This window comes from Atractosteus spatula, chromosome 2, assembly GCF_055471065.1.
Source record: "Atractosteus spatula isolate fAtrSpa1 chromosome 2, fAtrSpa1.hap1, whole genome shotgun sequence".
Lineage (NCBI taxonomy): Eukaryota > Metazoa > Chordata > Actinopteri > Semionotiformes > Lepisosteidae > Atractosteus > Atractosteus spatula.
The window spans coordinates 51,470,211-51,489,419 of NC_142707.1; the positions used below are offsets into that span (position 1 = coordinate 51,470,211).

At 47.7% G+C, this 19,209-nt stretch overlaps 1 protein-coding gene across 2 annotated transcripts in view; it reads right to left on the reverse strand.

The window, feature by feature from the left end:
- rbks (ribokinase) overlaps positions 1-19,209 on the reverse strand; it is a 37,244-nt gene that overhangs the window by 939 nt on the left and 17,096 nt on the right. For both annotated transcript variants that reach the window (XM_088931473.1, XM_088931472.1), the window contains exons 7-8: positions 12,842-12,933; positions 10,671-10,859 (exon numbers count right to left, since the gene is read on the reverse strand). In XM_088931473.1, coding sequence (XP_088787599.1) covers positions 10,671-10,859; positions 12,842-12,933 — 281 coding nt within the window. The remainder of the gene's footprint in view (positions 1-10,670; positions 10,860-12,841; positions 12,934-19,209) is intronic.

Genomic DNA, 19,209 nt, shown 5'->3' on the forward strand with positions numbered 1-19,209 from the left:
TCTGAGACTGGGACGAGAATTGAGTTAAAAGTGATGTAACACGTGAAACTATGCAGAGGAAACAGGCTGCTCTCCCCAGGACTCTGCTGAGATGGCAACAGTGATCCATAACTACTGGCACCAGACATCTTGTAGTGCCATTTACAAATTAAAAGAAGAACTAATACATGGATCCATTATTGTCTGTTTGGCTTTAAAGGAGGAAGGATGACGGCTGTATTTAACTGGCACAAGGAAACATTTTCCCTTGAAGGAGCCCTGTTGAAGCTGTGGGCTTTTCTGATGTTGTTCCAGTTGTATAGTACCGGTTTCAATACTTCAAATTCATCGCACTACATTTTAAAAATTATTAGCTTTCCTAAACATCTGGGTTTTCTGTCTGTAATCTGTGGACTACAACAGAACTATAAAAAGCACAGTACTATTCAGGTGGGTAGCTGCGTCAGCATGCCTAGCCTGCAAAGGAATAAGTAATAGGTTTATTCCATGCTGAAAAGAGAAGAGAGAAAACACATTTTGGCTGTGAAGCCTTCTTCAGGTGTGAGCTCCTAGATCTCTTTGTCATTCCTTCCCTTCCTCCCTGAGCAACTTGCCCCCCTCTTTCACTAAACCAGTATAGCTCACACCTGGCTAGAAGGCTTCACAGCCGAAACGTTGTGTTTTCTCTCTTCTCTTTTCAGCATGGAATAAACAGTACTATTCAGTTGACTGATATATGCACACAGATTAAGGTATAGCGAATATTTTTGTGTGTAATGTTTCTGGCTAATTTAATACCAACACAGCTTGACAGGTGTTTACAAAAAAACAAGTATTGCAACAACAACCAGTAGGGGGAGCTCATTCGCCGACAATACACTGCCGCGGCTGATCTGAGTCTGGATGGGGGAGCTCTGCAGGCATTCCCACGACTGGTGCGCAATTTGGAAGAAAAGCCGAGTTCCGTCTGTGCAAAGCACCAATCTGACAGCTCTGCAGGCTTGCAGCCAGCACTGCTATCCCATCCCAAAGCCAAAAGGTTTCCCAGTGTACCAATTCCAGAGCATTATCACAGCGCTGTCCAGAGAGCAGGGATTCAGGGATGGAAAACGTTAGAACACTAAGAGGATTCACGTCCATCAGCCTCTGAACTGCGATGCTGCACAAAGCACCTCATGTCTTGGATGAAAAGTGTTTCTGTTTGACTGTAGGAGGCCAGAGTGAAATTTGGTCAGGTCACCAGGACTGACAGTACCACGAGAACTTTAATCACCAAGTAGTCAGGACCTTGGTTTAATGTCTCCTCCCACTATCTAGTGTTCCCTGTACCCATACCGGAGAATTAATTTGAAAATCCTGCTCCAGATGGAAAAGCATCACCTGCTGATCCACCAACACCACTTATGGCAGCAACCTGGTTCTCCTCAGAGACCTCCCATCCCAGAACTGACCAGGCCCAGCTTCATTAGCAACACCTCACCTGGACCGTCCAGCAGCAGAGCCTGGTCCTCTGTAGTGATGAATCAATATCGTGTGGACCAGGCTGGCGGGCTTCAGCACATACAAGATCACTTTATTGGCCATATACAATTTCTTGTATTAGGAATTTGTCTTTATTTGTATACCTCAACTTGCTCTCCATGAGACACACAGACAGGGAGAGAAGCTTGGGGTCAGTGCACAGGGTCAGCCATTTATACAGCGCTCCTGGAGCAGCTGGGGTTAAGGGCCTTGCTCAGGGAACCAACAGAGCAGGATTCATCTGCTGGCCGTGGGATACAAACCGGCAACCTTCCAGCCACAGGTGCAGATCCTTAGCCACAGAGCCACCGCACCACCCCTGGTGGCACAGACAGCTGGTGTTTACAACAGACCAGTCAATGGGGAGGGCCAAGTATCTAGTTGCTACAGATCTCCACTTGTAGTGCTTGATGGCATGATCCTGACTGTGGGGTGCTACACTGATCCAGTTCTGGGACTCTCCTGCTGCCCTCTCTGTGGGCTCATCCTGCTGTGATAACATTCCAGCAGGATAACGTGTTCTTTAAGCTTCTAGTGTAACAATAGTCTTGCACTGTGGTAATGTGACGGTTATGCTGCGGACACCATCATGCCATGAACTGAGCCCCACTGAACAAGTGTGGGATGAGCTGGGACAAGGGTCTCACGCTCAATTCCTGTTTATCCTGGTGTGACGACATTCCAGCATGACATGGGTACCTCCTCCCACTGCTCACGTGAGAGTGACTTTCTTGTAAATTGAGAACATGGCCGTTATGCTGTGCCACATGTCCACATTTACTTATGTCAGAACATGACTTGTCAGAAAATATATTTCTAGGTGTGAGAGGAATGGCCAGGGCTTTAAACTTGTAGGTGGGAGGTTGTGGGTTCAAATCCTGGGGTGGCGGCACAGCTGTCATACCCATGAGCAAGGTACAGTACTTCATTTTCCTTGCTCCAGTAAAATGGCTAGCTGCTGTAATGGGAGCACTGTTGGATAAAAGTGTTAACCAAATAAATTAAAATTTGGCTAAGGCAAAGTGAAGGGTAGTTCTGAAAGAACATAGCCTAATTGTACATCATTCTGGCAAAAGCTAAATTTACAAAACTATTAGCACGCAAATGACAGCAGTGGTAGAACAATCCTGAATCAATGTGACCTTTAATGTTTTTAAGCCCCAGAAAAAAAGAAGCTATCTGAATTTTGAAATGTTCCTGTCAGTCCTCCCACCTCACTCGGATCTGTTCCTTCCCACTGCCTCCTAGTCATCGTGTTTGTGCTCTGCAGTAAAAGGCGAACTTTGCACTCGAGAGATATCAGTGGGACCTCTCTTTGAGCCTGAGCTGTAGGTGGCAGTAAACAGACGTGATTCACCTGCTGCTGCGGGCCGTCCCTGGCTCCCGGCTCGGACCACTGAGACGCCATGAAAGGGGGCTATTGTTTTTCAAACTCTGGCTCCTGTGCGCAGGCCCCGGGCTTCTGTTTCTGCCCGAGCAGCTGAAGAATGCAGGTCCGTTGGTTGTGGTTAGCTTGTCTCACCCGGTATTGACGAGTGCATGGGAATGTGCAGGGCCTGTGGAGGCTCGGTGGGGAGGGAGGGGGGCTATGCTGATGGGAAATCACGCAGGAATGTGGCAATATGCTCTTAGATTTAACCACAGATGGCTCTGGTGCTGGTTCTCACAAGCCTGTCTGATTACTCACCGCCCCAGGCTGCACTTCAACTCCACTCCCCCCCCAGAGCACTCAGATCCTTGCACCCCTGGGGCAGCATGCATGGGCTCAAAGGTTCTCCATCTGCAATGAGAATCTGGAGGAAGCGAACCTCGCCGGCACGACTGCTGGTGATTTTCTGGTAGACTGCGATCACCAGTCCAGGCCCTTGAACTTTCCACATCCGCCATGTCACGGCTGAGCTGCACCGTCTCAGCCTGGACGAGGGAGCTCCGCAAGGCATTCCCACGACTGGCGCGCGATTTTGGAAGAAAAGCCGCCTTCCTCCTTGGCTCTGCCTGTGCAAAGCACCAAGCCTCGGCGCTGGCACTGCTAGCCCATCCCAAGTTAAAACACAACAAAGACAGCAGGGCTGTGCCTTCTGCAATCCCTGACAACCGAAGCAGTGTGGGTGGCACAGTGGCGCAGTGGTTAGCACTGCTACCTTGCAGCGCTGGGGCCCTGGGTTCAATCTGTGAGGAGTCTGCATGGTCTCCCAGTGTTCATATACAGTAGGTTTCCTCCAGGTGTTCCAGTTTCTCCCCACAGTCCAAAGAAATGCTGCTAATTGGCTCCTGGGAAAACTGGCCCTGGTCTGTTTGTGTGCGCCCTATGAGGGACTGGCATCTTATCCAGGGTGTACCCTGTCTTGCGTCCATTGCTTGCTGGGATAGGGTTTGGGTCCGCTGTGACCCTGAATTGGAGAAAGCAGTCAGAAGATGGGTGGATAACCAGAGGTGGATCTAGAGCTCACTCTGGTGCGGTATGGGGTCCATCAGATTTTCTCCAGGCTGCCCACATGATGTGCTCTGGCCATCGAGATATTGCTTCTTAACCTGAGTCCCACTTCGCCTCTGGCCTCCAGGTTTGCCTTATGAATTCTGTTCTCTCCCATCAGAGTCATGTGTATAAATAAGCAGGCACTGCTCTGCAGTCGCTTGGCTCCGTTTCAGCACCACGTGGCGAGGAGACTCAGACACCGGCTGGTGCGGATTACACAGGCCGCCTCGGGAAAGAGCTCTTGTAGGCCCATGATGGAGGCCCTAACCTTCCGATGCCCACAGAGTCACAGCAGGATGAACAGCTGGGGGCTGGGGAGGGTAACCCAAGGAGGTCAGAGACCTCCTGTTCCTGTGTGATGGTGGTCCGACTGGGCCTGTCTGCAGCACATCCTTTAGAGCAACACAACCCCCCCCCAGGTCCAAAGATGCCCCACGTTAAGCTCTGGGAGCCCCAGGAGGCAGCAGGGGAACTGCAGATATGGGGGCCTCCTACTGAGGTTCATCAGTGCGAAAGACCTTCCTGGGAAATGGAACCTGTGACTCATGGTCTCTGCTTCAGAGGATCAGGATGATCAAGCTGCCTGCCTGGCCAGCCATCTGACTTTGGAATGAGTTTAAAACGCAGTGTCTAAAATCGAGAGGATCTCCAGCAAAGTCAAAGAAACTCTGTCCTACCATCTCCTCCCGGCAAAACTGGCCTTGTTTTCCCAAAACGTTTCTTTTCCCCTTTTGAAGGTAATGCAGGGCCACGAAGGTGAGCTAATTAAACACTGTGTGATACTGAGTTTAGCCAGGAGATGGTTCACGATTAAAAGAACCGCAAAACAAATATCCCTAGGATTAAGAGAGATGTCAGCCCTAAAGTGGATCCAACCTGGGTCCAGTGTTTGTAAGCAGGCTCTTTGTTTCACAGCAGAGCCCTAATACCCCCTGCAGAGCAGCAGGCAGGACAGCCAGGCCGGGTGACAGCGCAGCAGTGAACGTGGGGGCAGTGAGAGAGCTGTCTTCACACGGGAAGTGGCGAGCTCCAGACCACTCACCCGGCTGCTCATGGGAGTGGGAAGGTCCATGTGTAAGGGTTGCTAGGCAATGGTTGCCGCAACGGACAGCATGAGGATTAACCCAGGCTGCTGCTGTGCCGTGAGCTCCGCTGTCCCCCCTCCACATCAGCTTGGACCCGGCTGGAGCAGCTCGGGGCGGAGGCGCACCCTGCACACCTCTCCATCAGCCTCCTCTGGCCCGGGATGAGGACACGGCTGGGTAATATCTGCCTTCTTCCCGCTCACCAGCTCACTGTGCTTCAGAAGGCTTTCCGAATGCTCTTCGGGTTTTTAATGAAATTCTGATTCCCCCCTGTTGGAAGAGCCAATTAGTGTTCGACCTGACTCACCACTACAACCCCCGCAACAGCCCAGGAGAGAAGAACACAGCCCACACTTGCCCTCCAGTACACGTGCGCTGTCAAGCCCATGGCCCTGCAGTGCGGATAAACAGCAGGGCTCCCGTGTCTGGCTGAGGACAGACGCGGCTCTTGCTGCTGAAGAGAGGCTGGCAGCCCTGCTCGGGGGAAAGCCTAGGAACCCCAACTCCCCTGCACCCTGCACCAGCAGATCCACTGGGAAATTGTGTGTCTCCACTCCCATCCAAGTATTCTCATACTTAACTAGGAGAGGTAACTGCATCTAACCATGCAGGCTATTATTATGTGGGGCACATGAGGCACCGCTAGTGAAACAATCCATTTCCAGAATGTTAAAGCATTAGAGTAAAATAGAAAAACTGTGCAGCCGGTTGCAAGATTTGCCTTTTCTAAATGGACAAGCTTCCACGTTTCTGTGTGAAATTGCACAAAGGGCTCATTAGTCATAAAGTTTGGTGCAGGTTCTTAAATCACTGAGAGCCTGGAGTTTTGGCCATTCTTAAGACACACAGAGGAGATTGTGAAGACATCGCCAGAGAACACTGCAGAATAATCAGATGCCACTTGCCACCTGTAAACTTCCAATATGATGCACAAGCTGAACCCTGACTATGCTGTAAAAATGTGATTGCTTTTTTATGGATGCCCTCCTGAAATGTCTTGAAATGAGCTTCTAACTAAATAAAGCCCAAGACGGATACTTGTCTTGCAGTCAGCTAAGGCTGTGTGAACACGTCACCTGTATGTCATATACTTGTGTGCGTATGCTGATATACAGTGGAGTACAACTGCATGATGTGAAAATGATGTAATCACTGCTCTTCTCACCAGAGCGCTGGACACCGGCAACACCAGCGGTCTTAAAGTGCCTGCACAGCCTGGAACTAAGAGTGACGCAGGGGGGACGTAGGTAGCCTGGGACAGGATGGATTTTCTCCACCAGCGCCAAGCGCGAATGTCTGTGAGTGACTCACTGCGTGCTTGATGAAAGCTCTTCTGCGGCTAGCCGCGCGAGCCGCGGCCAGTCCGCACCAATAATCCCTCAAATCACGCGACACCGAGACCAGTCAAGGCTCAGGGCAAAGCAACAGGAGCGACACAAAAAAAAAGTTCTCAGCTGTTCTCTGGCAGTTCGGACTCCCAGATTTATCTTAAAAGCGCAGTATTCTTCTTATTTTTGTGCGTGTGTGGGAGTGGAAAATGATCCCTAGCCTTTTTTTTAACTCTGCAGGCTGACAAGCACAGCTTGAATAATTTAATCTCAGTGCTCAAGATCATATCCTGGCCCACCAAAATTAGCTGAGTCTAACCATTCCAATCAAACTTGGCATGCACGTCCTGCTTAAAAAAAAAATACGTTTTACTGGAAGTTGGATTGAAGCTTCCAAAGGAAAGCTAAACAAGACTGAATTTATTGCCCATCAAAGCGTGAAAGAGCTCACCAACAATAGGAGGTTTAACCACAATCTGGCTGCTTGTGCTGACTTCTGCAGTCCTGAGGGCTTAGTCACAGGTGAGGGGGGCGGCTGGAGCAGATGCCCCTGGCCACAGCCATGACTTCACCCTCTCCAGCACCAGAACAGGCACAGCTCCGGAGCGAGCTGCCAACTAACCGCGCAGCTTTCGCAGGCCTCTCTTTTACGACACGACTTTCACAACTTTCTGTTGCCGCACAAAACGGGTTCCCTCCCCCCCCCCCCCAAACAAATAAAACTCCAGTTCATTTTCCCAAGCTATGGTGAACTGAAAAAAAAAATCTAACTCTCCACGTCAAGACTCTCACAAGAGCTCGGACAAAAAGGAAAGCAAATTCCATTCAAGAGCGCTAAGCTTTGAAAGTTGGTTTCATGGTTTTTCTACAGGAGATGGGGGCTGTGAAAATGCAATGAGACAGTCTGTGTGTGTCTGTCTCCTGCTGTGTCTGTCTCCTGTCTGTATTGTGCTGTCTCCTGCTGTCTGTCTCGTCTGTCTCTTGCCATGTCTGTCTGTCTTTATGCTGTCTGTCTCGTGCTGTGTCTGTCTTATGTTGCCTGTCTGCCTATCTCTTGCTGTGTCTGTCTTGTGCTGTCTGTCGGCCTGTCTCTTGCTGTGTCTGTCTGTCATATGCTGTCTGTCTGTCCCTCATAGTGTCCGCCTCCTGCTGTGTCTTCTGCTGTCTGTCTTCCTGTTTCTTGCTTTCATATTTCCTGCTGTTTCAATTGATCTTTCTCCAACTGTATCATTCTGTGTCTATCCATCCATCCTATTCTATCTCCAGCTATGTCTGTACTCTGAGTCATTGGGAGAAGTGAAGAGAAGACATGGTGGACAACCAGCCAATCCAGAAAAGTATCTGGATTTGACCTCATTTTAAGTCTGTTACAGAACATAAGACATACTTGGATTTAGAATCTCAAACATCTAAATGACTTCTCTTTATCTGTACATGAATATACAATGGCAATCACAGGACTCAGGTCCAGTCCCAGCAGTACCTGATGGCTTCACCTTCGTGTGCCTTGCAGGGCCTGACACAGACGCTAATGCATTTTTATCCCAGCTGCAGAATCGCTCCAAGAAAACTGGAAGCTGATTTTTTCATGCTAACTTTTAAGAAGGCAGGAAGCCAATGTTTTTGTATTCTTCACTATGGAACACATGCATAAAATGCTGATAACGTTACCAGGACTTGGGAGAGCCAGCCCACGAGGGAAGAGAGTGGTCACGTGGTGGATGTGTCTACGTGCTGGGGAGAACACAAGATGCGAGCTTGTGAAATCCCCTGACAGGAACCCAAGCTCATCGCCTTGGTTCTAGGAACAGCACGCAACACCAAACGCTCCACTCCACAGCCCGCCGCCTTCCTCTTCAGACCTGTGCTCTTACCAGCAGCGGGGAGCAGGTGCTCAGGGCTCTGGACTCACTGAAAGGCTGCTGGTTCGAGTCCACGGCAAAGCTCTGTTCTCGTATCCTTGTGCCAGGTACTTCACTCAGATCCCTCCAGCTGTAGGAACCGGTACACTGCAGGTACCCTGGGAATCTGATACACCTTGCACAGGACGCCAGTCCGTCGCAGGGCTCACACACACTCACACCAGGGAAGCCAGTTTTCCCAGAAGCCAATTAACCTACCCTTATGTTTGGACTGTGGGAGGAAACCGGAGCACCCGGAGGAAACCCACACAAACAGGGGGGGGGGGGGCAAACACACAAACTCCTTGTGTGTTCTATTTAACAGCAAGACGTGCCCCAGATAAACAAGCGCCCCTTCAGCAGCTTTTTACAAAACGTGTCGCGTTACAGTATCTGAGTGTCTCCATCACATGAGCGTAGGCTGCTCTCCTCTCCACAGCTCATTTACAAGCCACAGCGCAGCACGCACTTCCTCATCCACAAAACTGAATGACGACAACGCCTAAGCAGAATGGTAGTGTAACCTCCTCTGTGGTGAGTTCCAGTGCGGCAGGAAGAGCATTTTTTTTGTGATCCTCTGTTCAGGTAAGATCCGGACACCTCAGCCTTCAGTTCCTTTGTATTAGGTAATGCACGAGTGACACTTTTTCTTTACAATCTGGAGATTGTCATCGTGCGTGCAGAAAATATAAAGCTTTCATTGTGCAATTGGAATTCGACTGAATCCTGGACAGGCACCTCTGAGTCTCCTGTTCCGCTCCAGATAATGGTAAACTGATTCATGAATGACTTTTTAGAATATATACCGTACTTCAGCACTGGATAAGAAGCCTAACTCTTTCACGGCTTTAGAACAGTAGGTTTTTAAAGGAACAAGTAAAGGTTAATTCTGATAAATAGAAAGTAGAAATCCAGCATTTCAGCTGTTGAACCTTCTTCAGGTGGATCAGTAGGGTTTTAAACCTGGAAAACACTATAATCAAAACACTTAGGCACTCTGGTACCCACTGGGGATAAAAGATTCTCTGTTTATTCATGAATCGCAATAATATTCCTATTTTATTAACCTTTTTTTGTCTTCCTCTCTGGGTGCAGAGTGGAATTGTCTTGAGGCCACACATCTACAGACCTCCTAGTTCCTCTCACAGTTTCGGACAGGAAGTGCACCCGTCTGGACCAATGACGACAAGGCCACCACTACTTGTGTGGGGCGGCTTAGTGCCTTCGACATTAAACCAGGAAGAAAAACCGCTAAATCTCATTTGAAACCCAGCTTAGACTCGTTTAACCTTGTAGACTGGAAAAGCACAATCACATGGGCTAATTTATCAGATCTGGGAAATTCTATTAATAAATTTAAATATTAGCTGGTAAACTCAATTCAAGAAGACTGTATCTTGTGTGAAACAGAATTTTAATGGGAGGTACTCTGGATAGTGAGAAGATCTTACAAACTACTATGATAATGAATGCTTTGTGAATAGAGACGTTCTTGAGTTGCACCATGGCATAGTAGTAGCTGCCTTGCAGTGCTAAGGCCCTGGGTTCGATTCTTGGGGTGTTATCTGCATGGAGATTGTATGTTCTCTCCATGTTCATGTGGGTTTCCTCTAGGTGCTCCGATTTCCTCCCACAGTCCAAAGACATAGTGGTTGGTTATTTGGCTTCTGGGAAAATTATCTCTGGTGTGAGTGTGTGTGTGCCCTTTGATGAACCGGCATGCTGTCTAGGATATATCCTGCCTTACACCCAATGCATGTGAGATGCAATGAAAATGTGTGCATCTTCAGGAGCAGGACTGGGGACTCGTGCCATAAAAAACAGTGTTTGGAGTTTGCAACCCATGTCCTCATCACTCTCAACCCCTCTGACATTCTGCCAGAGACAGACACATTTGTGCTCTGCTGCTCTGTAGCTTCCTCCATACTTCCTGATTGCACTTCAGATCTTTGATCCAAACAACATGTTGTCTTTTTTTTTGTAACATCAATTATGTTTAAAGGTTTACTTGTGAAGAAGGAGATGGAATGGTGGTGTAGTGGTCAGCATTACTGCCCTGCAGCTCCTGGGGTGCTGGGGTGTTATCTGTGTGGAGTTTGTATATTCTCCTCATGTTTGGGTGTACTTTCTCTGGGCGGTCCAGTTTCCTCCCACAGTCCAAAGACATACTGGTAGGTTAATTGGCTTCTGGGAAAATTGGACCTGATATGTGTGTATATGTCTGTGTGAGTCCCGTGATGGCCTGGTGTCCCATCCAGGGTGTAACCTGCCTTGTGCCTATGGCTTGTTGGGATAGGTTCCAGCTCCTCTCAACTTTGCCTTGAATAAAGCGGTCAGATGGATGGTTTGCTTGTGAAGAGTGACCGCGTGGGGTCCTTACCGTGGTGTCCACCGCGGGCACGCTGACTGAGGGCACGTGTCGAGGAGAGGGGTCCTGAGCAGACACAATGACGCAGCCCTGGGGCCCCAGCGTCACGATTGCTGTGCCACACCCCCGCTTCACCAGCTCCACCCCTGCCTTCCCAGCATCCTTGGGGCTGCCCACTGCCAAGCCTGTCAGCAGCTGTGCCTGCAAAGACCAGAGGGAGGCGCTGTTTCTACTGCCCATGGACTAATGACAGAGGAAACAGCAAGAGTCACTGGGGGTTGGAGGGATATAGTGTATTCTAAAATACTGTACTCTTCATACTGCACCTGCGAACTACCAAAATTACACTGAACTACAATGGGCCTTCGGAAAATGAGATTCATGGACCAGCTGTTACATCTACAATGCGAATATGTCATTTCTTCTTTTTCCCAGCCTATAGACCAACAATGCGGCAATCCAAAACCCAATCTGTACATTGAAAAAAGTCTAGTCAAGTGATTATGCATATTAAACTGAATTAATTGTTATCCCCAGTTACCATCTGACCATAACTTGTAATGAATACAGGAGTAAGTGTATTTGTTGTCTTTTCTGCTAATATTCTTCCCTGATGAAATGTTACAAGGCTCATCTAAGGATCACTGTCTCTGAGGATGTTGCCCATAACTTAAAACACCACCAGCTGGGAACAAGCAGGGCCAGGTCAGTTCGTGTCAGGCAGGACACTGGTCTTTGGACTCAGAAGAGGCTGAGGCTGTCAAGGGCTGGCCCACCACAGACAGACCACACACAGGGTCAGTGAGACTCCTCAACCCTCTGTCAGCTTCCGCTACCCGTCCGGCCCTCCTGAGGACTTCTCCCTTGACGGGCACGGCCTGTGGCAGGCTGAGAAAGGCAACAAAAGGTGGGCTGCGCTTTGATAATCTGGGTATTTTTTAGCTCATCCATCAAACCTAATACGGCCACCAGCTTTTTTCCCAGCAAGCCAAGGAAAGGAGGGAACAGGGCAGCAAGCTGTGAGCGAACACAGCACAGCGTGACTCAGCAGGGGCTCCTACTTCACGGCTGCAATCTTTCGGTGTCTTGTTGTGTGACTGGGTAACTGACAGACAGGACCCCACAACAAGAGTTTTCCACGGAGTAGGGCCTGTCAGCAAGAGGAGCTGGAGGCCAGAGGTGTGCTCAAGGTGGAAGAATGGATGTGCTGGGGTGCGGAGGGGAGGGGGGGAGCATTCAATCTCATCAGCTCTCCCTTTCATGTCTTTACCGCTGCTCTGCACTCCCCCCCCCCCACCACATCAAAGCCCTCCTGTCAGCACGGCCCTGGGACAGCACTGAGTCAGGCCGCGCTCCACCCTCTTCCCATTTTCACAGGGCAGCAGGTTGCTGACAACCGAGGCCCCGCCTGATTCTGACAGTATCAAAAAACTAAATAAAAGAGCTTCTGGTAAATACTGGGCGTCCGATTTCTCACACCCGCAACAGGCTCCTGTCGGCAGCTTTGGGAAATGTGCAGGTCATGACCTCTTCCCCTTCTGTGCCTCTGAGCAGTGAGGTCTGAAGGGAAAGAGATTCACTGCACTGTACCTACAACATATTGGTGACTTAGACTCACGAAATACTAACACTGTGCTGGAAAACAGGGATCATATAATATACAATAGGAAGTTTTGCCCTATCTTTTCCGTTCATGCTTTACTCTTCCTTTATTAAAGGGTTCAAGACAAGCGACAGAGAGGTCTGAAGGCTGACTGCTCCTTCAGGGCGGATCTGGGCGAACTGAGAATGTGCAAAGGAATCCAGGCAGGCCACGGGGTTCAGTCAGGGGTCAGCACGATTCCACTGCGGCTGCGCTGGAGTCACAGTGAGGAAGAGGAGAGCTGGCTCTGCTTCGCAAGACAGCAAGACACACCCTGTCATGGGGGGCAGGAAGTCGATGGGTGAGGGAAGGTGGTTGAGACCCAGCACCACATCCATAAGACATTTAGATGTGCCCTTTTCTACCTGCAAAAGTAACGTTATTTTAAAAATGGAGCACAGTGGTATGACAATGTGCAACATTAGCACTCCGTGTTTTGCTTTTTCAAAGCTAAGCGTGGCTCAAGAGCTGGTGTGTGCTGGCGTCTCACAGAACAGGGGAACATTCCTGGGTCGCTCCTTCTCTCATCTTCCTCCCTCACCTCCGGCTCGTTACAGCAGATCAGGTCCGAGTTGCTGTAGAAGTCCGGGTCCAGGTCCGGAATGGCCGGGGCAGGGTTGAAAATGGTCTTTGCTGGGAAACAAACATAAAACAAAATGGCGGCTGTGAACTCTTCCTCTCGCACAGCATCTGCAGGACGCCAACCCGTTCAGAGGGACACAACCTGGACTGCTCCTGCGTCTATCCCTAACGAACCAGTTAGAGAACTACCGCCATTTAGTTCAGTATTACTCCTACCACGGACACCAATAATCCTGTTCCTATTTGTAAAACTGGTATTAATAATACAACTATTACATGAGTACTAACATTCCAACTAATCAGGTTTCCCATGGGCTTCAAAGTCTCCATCATAAAACAGTACAGGAAGACATATCAAAGGAAGAAGAGATGCCAAGTACTGCCAGTTTTAATTTAGAGCACAATGTCAGCTGAAACCACCTTGTACTGTATGTTGAATGGTTTTAATTTTGAATTGAGGCAGCGGTATGTTGTGCTCTCTATTGCTAATGCAGCAGTTCCCGTAGAAAGGGGTTGTGTGCGTCTGAGGGCTTGCTGCGAGGAGCAACAATGACAGATGAAATAATTTGCAGCCAAGGTGGTCCTCCAGAGAAAGATCGGTGAAGCAGAACACGACTCTCCCCCACTGACAGATGTGCCCTCTGTAGGATTAGTTACGCCTTCGCTTGCTGTGCCCTAAGAAGATTTTCCTTGAACATGACAAACGCGTTCCCATCTGAGCGGTGAATGCCAGCGAGTTTTCCAGATTCTGTTCAGCTGTCAGGATGCATACCTTTTCTAGTGTGCACTTAAACCTCTCTGCCTCTGCCCTCAAGCTTCACGGAAAATCCTGTTAATCACCTCTGGGGGGAAGTGGACGGCACACTCGCCCTTTTAAACCCCCAGACGACACAAACAAAGTCAAATCAAATCTAAAACAAAAGGCCTCTCTCTGAGAGCTATTTGACCGCAGTCCAGATTTCTATGCCCATTTGCACTGAAGAAGTTGTCTGGATTGGGTGGATCTTTGTTGAAGAAGTATTCTGGATTCTGTGTATAGCACGATAAATAAGGAGGGGTTAGGTGATTTTTTCCAAGGAGGATCAACTAAATGAAAATAAAAATAATCCCTTGTTAGCTGCAATCTCCCATTTGAAGATTCATGCTCAGTTGGAGTTCAAGCACAGTGCAGTTCGCTGTAATCAGACAATCCCAAGGCCTGAAGGAGATGCTGGGAACGTCACAGTGATCATTATTTAAAATTTGATCATTTTATCCCAAAGGATTTCAAAACACATCACATTAAACAGGGGACCCACTTCATTCATGACTGCAGTGCAGCTCCCACCTGGGTGATCCACACTCACAGAGCATGTGTGGTCGCCCAGTGGTTGGAGGATCACAACACTGATGTTAGCCGTATGTCACAGCCTCTGTCTCCAGGTCTGAGCCCCATTGAGCATTTATTGGGAATTCAGGAATGTCGCTTGAGATGGTGTTTTCCACCTTTATCAACCCGGCGAGAGTTGATTTGAATTTCTCCTGAAAGAATGGTGATGTATCTATACTGCTGGTAGACTCTGCATAACGACTTTATGCTGATTCTTCTATTTTATGTCTAGTAGCTGTAGTTAACATACTAAATGAATATTTGACATAGGTGTCAAACAGAAGATGTCAATAATATGTCAAATGTTAGAGATCAGGCTCCAGCAGTACTGTGATACATAAGGATCTACTGAACAGTTAAAAACAAATAAATCACTGGGGCATGATGGTATTTTCCCCAGATGGTATTTTCTAAGGGGGCATAAACAAGTTCAGGCAGGGGACTGTTTCACACTCTTTGCTGAAACAAAGAAATGGAGTCACAGTTGGAAACTGATGGGGAATCAATCAGGACAGAGAAGAAGAAAACCTCTTTACTTGAAGAGTGGTGGGTGTCTGGAACAGGCTTCCCAGCCAGGTGGTTGAGTCCCAAACAATTTTAGATTCACTCAACAACTGGAATGGCCAGATCGCTTGCAACCATTTAGCCTCTTTGGTAGACAGTATTTTAGTTTTATTTTTTTATTTATTATTTATCAATGCACGAACAGTACTGCATACAGCGGTGTTGTTGGCAATGAAATGCGTCGTCCGCGAGCTCGTTAAGAGGGATAGAAGAGTTGACGGACAGGAATTTATAGGGATTAGATTAACGACAAGAAAAAAAAAATTAGGATACAATAAATTACGCAATTGCAATTTACAATACAATTTACAGATTGTAGCTAACTGACATAAGATCAGACACAAACCCATCTACAGGGTGGTGCCTAGCAAGGCCCACCAGCACATGCTTGTTCATTTTAAAATCCTCAGGGGCTACCATTTTCCCAACCATAGATCTTAAGTGTGACTTCCCTCTCTTATCCTTTCACTGCCCTTTTTCTCTTTTCCTTTCGGTTTTCGCTTTCACACCACTGGTTCCCCGACTTTTCTTCCACTTTTCTCCTTTGTTTAGGGTTCAATCTGCCATACCATGATGATTGTTTACATTTGTTCATTATTATTCATTTTGTCTATTTTTGAAAATCAAATAAAGGAACTGAACATTAATATCCCCACTCCTTTCGCCTGAACTTCAAGCATGTATCTGAGGCTCCGCTGTGAAGACCTTTGGGGTTCTCGCTGAGCGTCAGAAATAAAATCTGTGCATCAGAAGAGAATCGGTGATGTGCTGCAAAGCACGTAATATGAGAAACAATGAGGAAATCTGATGTCAGCTCATGCATCTTATACATTTTTCACAATTCCTCCACGTGCGAGAAATTAATCATAACAGCAGGCCTGACATTCCAGTCAGGAAATGTAAATAACCCCCAAAGATACAGTATTTGCATAAATTAATTCCAAAAATACCTGAACAATTCTCTTTCCTGGAAATATGATGACACTACAGTGAGGCACGGTCTTCTGATTTTCTTTCTGTGTTTAATGCAGTACAATCGGCCCCGTTCATGTAATACGGAAAGCTCTGGAAAGGTTGTTTCCAGTACAGAGGCCAGTCAGTGTGAGAGTGTGAGTGCTGCTGCGTCAGAGGTGTCTCCTCAGCACTTGTCAGTCTGAGGTCACTGGCTCTTTCGAGTAACCGTGGAAACACGGCTCCAAGTCAACTACTCGAAGAAGCGCCGATAACGCGCGCCCAGCCGCTGATAAAATTCACACTCACGTCAGAGCTCATTCAGTTCCTAAACCAAGAGGAGAGTCCCACTGTCAGACTGAAACTAGGCTGCAGTGGCAGTTCACTGTTGTGGTTTGCTCCAATGTCTCTTATTAGCATGTGTGCTGTTTCACCTTTACCTTACACTTCTGTGCACATGTCCTCGTGAAGATTCTCGTTATCACTACAGTTACAGCTTTTTTAAGCAACTAATTGTTTTTTACTCAATGACTAAATTGACTAAACATCTTCCAAAAGCAGACCTTTGCTTACTTTCAACATTCTAAAACGAGGGACAACACATAAATCTACATTCATCTAAAATAATTTACAAATTCATAATTCTGCTCAGGTCTGCTTGTCTTTTCCTATTATCCGTTTTTACTTCCCCCCCACTGGGAATGGAACACTCCGATTCCACTACCTGGGCCCATCGTGGGACAGAACTCAGGAGACTCATTAGCATTTTCTCGTCCTATTGCTGCCTCTTCTCTGCCAACATCTCTAACCACAGAACTTAGCCCAGCACAGCCAGGCTCGGGCCAGACGTTATCCCACCACCTCCAGCTTGCAGCAGGATTTACCTGCTACTACCAAAAATACAGCAAACTTCTGGAACAATGTTTTATGCACAGATGAGACCAAGATAAACCTTTGCCAATGTGATGGAGAGGTTAAACTGTGGAGAAAGAAGGGACCTACAGATGCTCCAAAGAACATCCCCTCATCTGTGAAGCCTGGCCTGGACTGGGCACACATGGTCACCTCTGGAACTGGCTCACTCATCTTTACTGATGATGTAACTACATGAAGCAGCTGAATGAACTCTGAACGTTACAGAAACATCGCATTCATGTCTTCTTAAGAACGAAAAGCTTCCATACTAATTGGGCAGTGCTTTACCATACAGCCTGACAGTGACCGAAAACACAGCCAGAGAAACCAAGGAGCTCATCAGGGGAAACAAGCAGAAAATCTTATACAGGCCAAGTCTGTCATCAGATTTAAAACCAACCGAGCCTGAATTTTACACGCTGAAGAACGAATTGAAGTCAGAACATCCAGAGAATAGCTAATAACTCAAAATGCAGCATAACATCTCAAATGATTTCCCAAAGAGTTTGGTGAGCTCAGTGTCTCACAGACTTTAAGCGGTTGTTGTCTCAAGTGCATCAGCAGCCGGATACAGAAATGTACTTAATGTGTCCCAATTGCTATGATCTCTTGAAATCTTTGGGTTAACCACAAAACATGTTCTTGTTCTAATATAATCAAATGTAGGCATGTAATTATCCAAACTTACAATTTAAATTGAACTCAAACTATCAAACTATATTGAACTCAATTTTCACATTAATCTCACGATTTCAAATACAAATAGCTTGACTTTAAAGAAATATGATCAGTTCCGACATTTCTGCCCCAGTATTTTGGATGGCACAGCATGTTTATATATTTGATGCGTTGCAAATACACGATAACTGATAAATTGAATATACACGTATAACATTGCACAGCATTTTTTAATTGAAATGAGATAGTAATTTGTTTCATTATACACATGTAGTTGCTATCTATCTATTTCAGAGCTATCTATCTAAGCTATCTATTTCAGAATTGTGAATGCATTGTTGTCGAAAGATCACTCACATGTTGTAACCTGTGTATTTTCATTAAGCCATTTCCACTAGGGGCTGTGAATGCAACATCGGATTCTCCGGGGGGGTGGAATCGGAGCCTGGGGAAAGTGAGTAACTCCTCCAGTCATGAAATTTGACAGCTGTTAGACAGTCTGGCCTCTGCCTCATATGCAAAGCTGCACAGAGCAGGGCGAGCGACTGTATCAGCGCAGTGGAAAGCGAATTCAGGGAGCCACCAGTAGCAGCGGCACGACAGACAGACGCTGCTGCACATTGGTGCGGTCGTCTTCATGCAGGCCACAGATGGAGACCAGATCAGCTCAGGAAACCTACATTAGAATTCTAGTAGTGCAGATAACCGCCCCTGCCCCAGCTGCTCTGCCACCACCTCCCCCTGCTGGCACAACGCTCCTGCTGTCTATCTTGAACGCCCCAGGTGCTCGCACATCTGGAGCCGCAGCGCTCCCTGCGCCTCCCACCGCGAAGCGATCTGGAAGGAAAATGAAGTCATGTCTCAGCTGCTGGCTGCCCAGTTACATCACGTCTTCAGTTTCGGGGGTTGGTGCACTTTGATCCTCGCGCCGCAGCCCCCAGCTCGGCCGCCCGAGAGCCGTGGAAAACAAAACCGCCGAACGAAACAATTTCAGGAGTCAATCTGGCTGGGGGCAGTTTCACTTCGCAAAAACCTCTGAGCGCATGAGTCACCTGATCTGGGAAACCATAATGGCAGGAGGCATGGGGGGGGGGAGGGCAAGCGGTTAGAGCACCGTGCCGCAAACGCACACAACCGAGGTGAGTCACGCTGCGCCATGACAAGAGTTCCAGCCCTAATTAAACATCAGGAGAAATCAAAGCCTCCTCTCTGACATTGAGCTCACAGGGAAAAAACCTGCAGCGGTCTCCTGTGCAAAAGGTCAACGTAATTGCTTGCAGGCTGCAGAAGTGCAAGGCAGCAAGACAGAAAGAGAAATTCCTGTACATGGAAAATTAAAAGGAGATCAGTGGCTCTTCAGGCTGCATTCATCTAAGGGGCAAGTCATGAGGAAATCTCATCCAGCAATACGAAATTCCAGATAAACAAATCCCCCGGACTATATTATACTGAATGGTTTTTTTTGTAATTATGATGACTGGCTTCCTGCTGAAGTTACGCTGCTCTGCTTTTATCTTTTCGACACTCTTATACACTTAATCGAAACCAGCTTGTCACCCTGCCTGTAAATCACAGGCCTGACTTCCAGGATGCGATGCATTAAAGCACAGATATCAAAGCTAACATTAAAAAAAAAGGCATCCGCATTTGTAAACAGGATTAGGATGCCAGGATGCGTTGCAGAAACATCATCTTCGTTAAGCTTCAGCTGCGGCAGAGGACGAGAGACGGGGGAGAGGCTGGCTGGGGAGGTATGCTGTCGAGCTGAACCTGGGATGGCACTGAGGACTGTGCTGGATCCTGGCTAAGAACTTCCAAGTGGAGCAGAAGGCACCCCTTGTTATTAAACA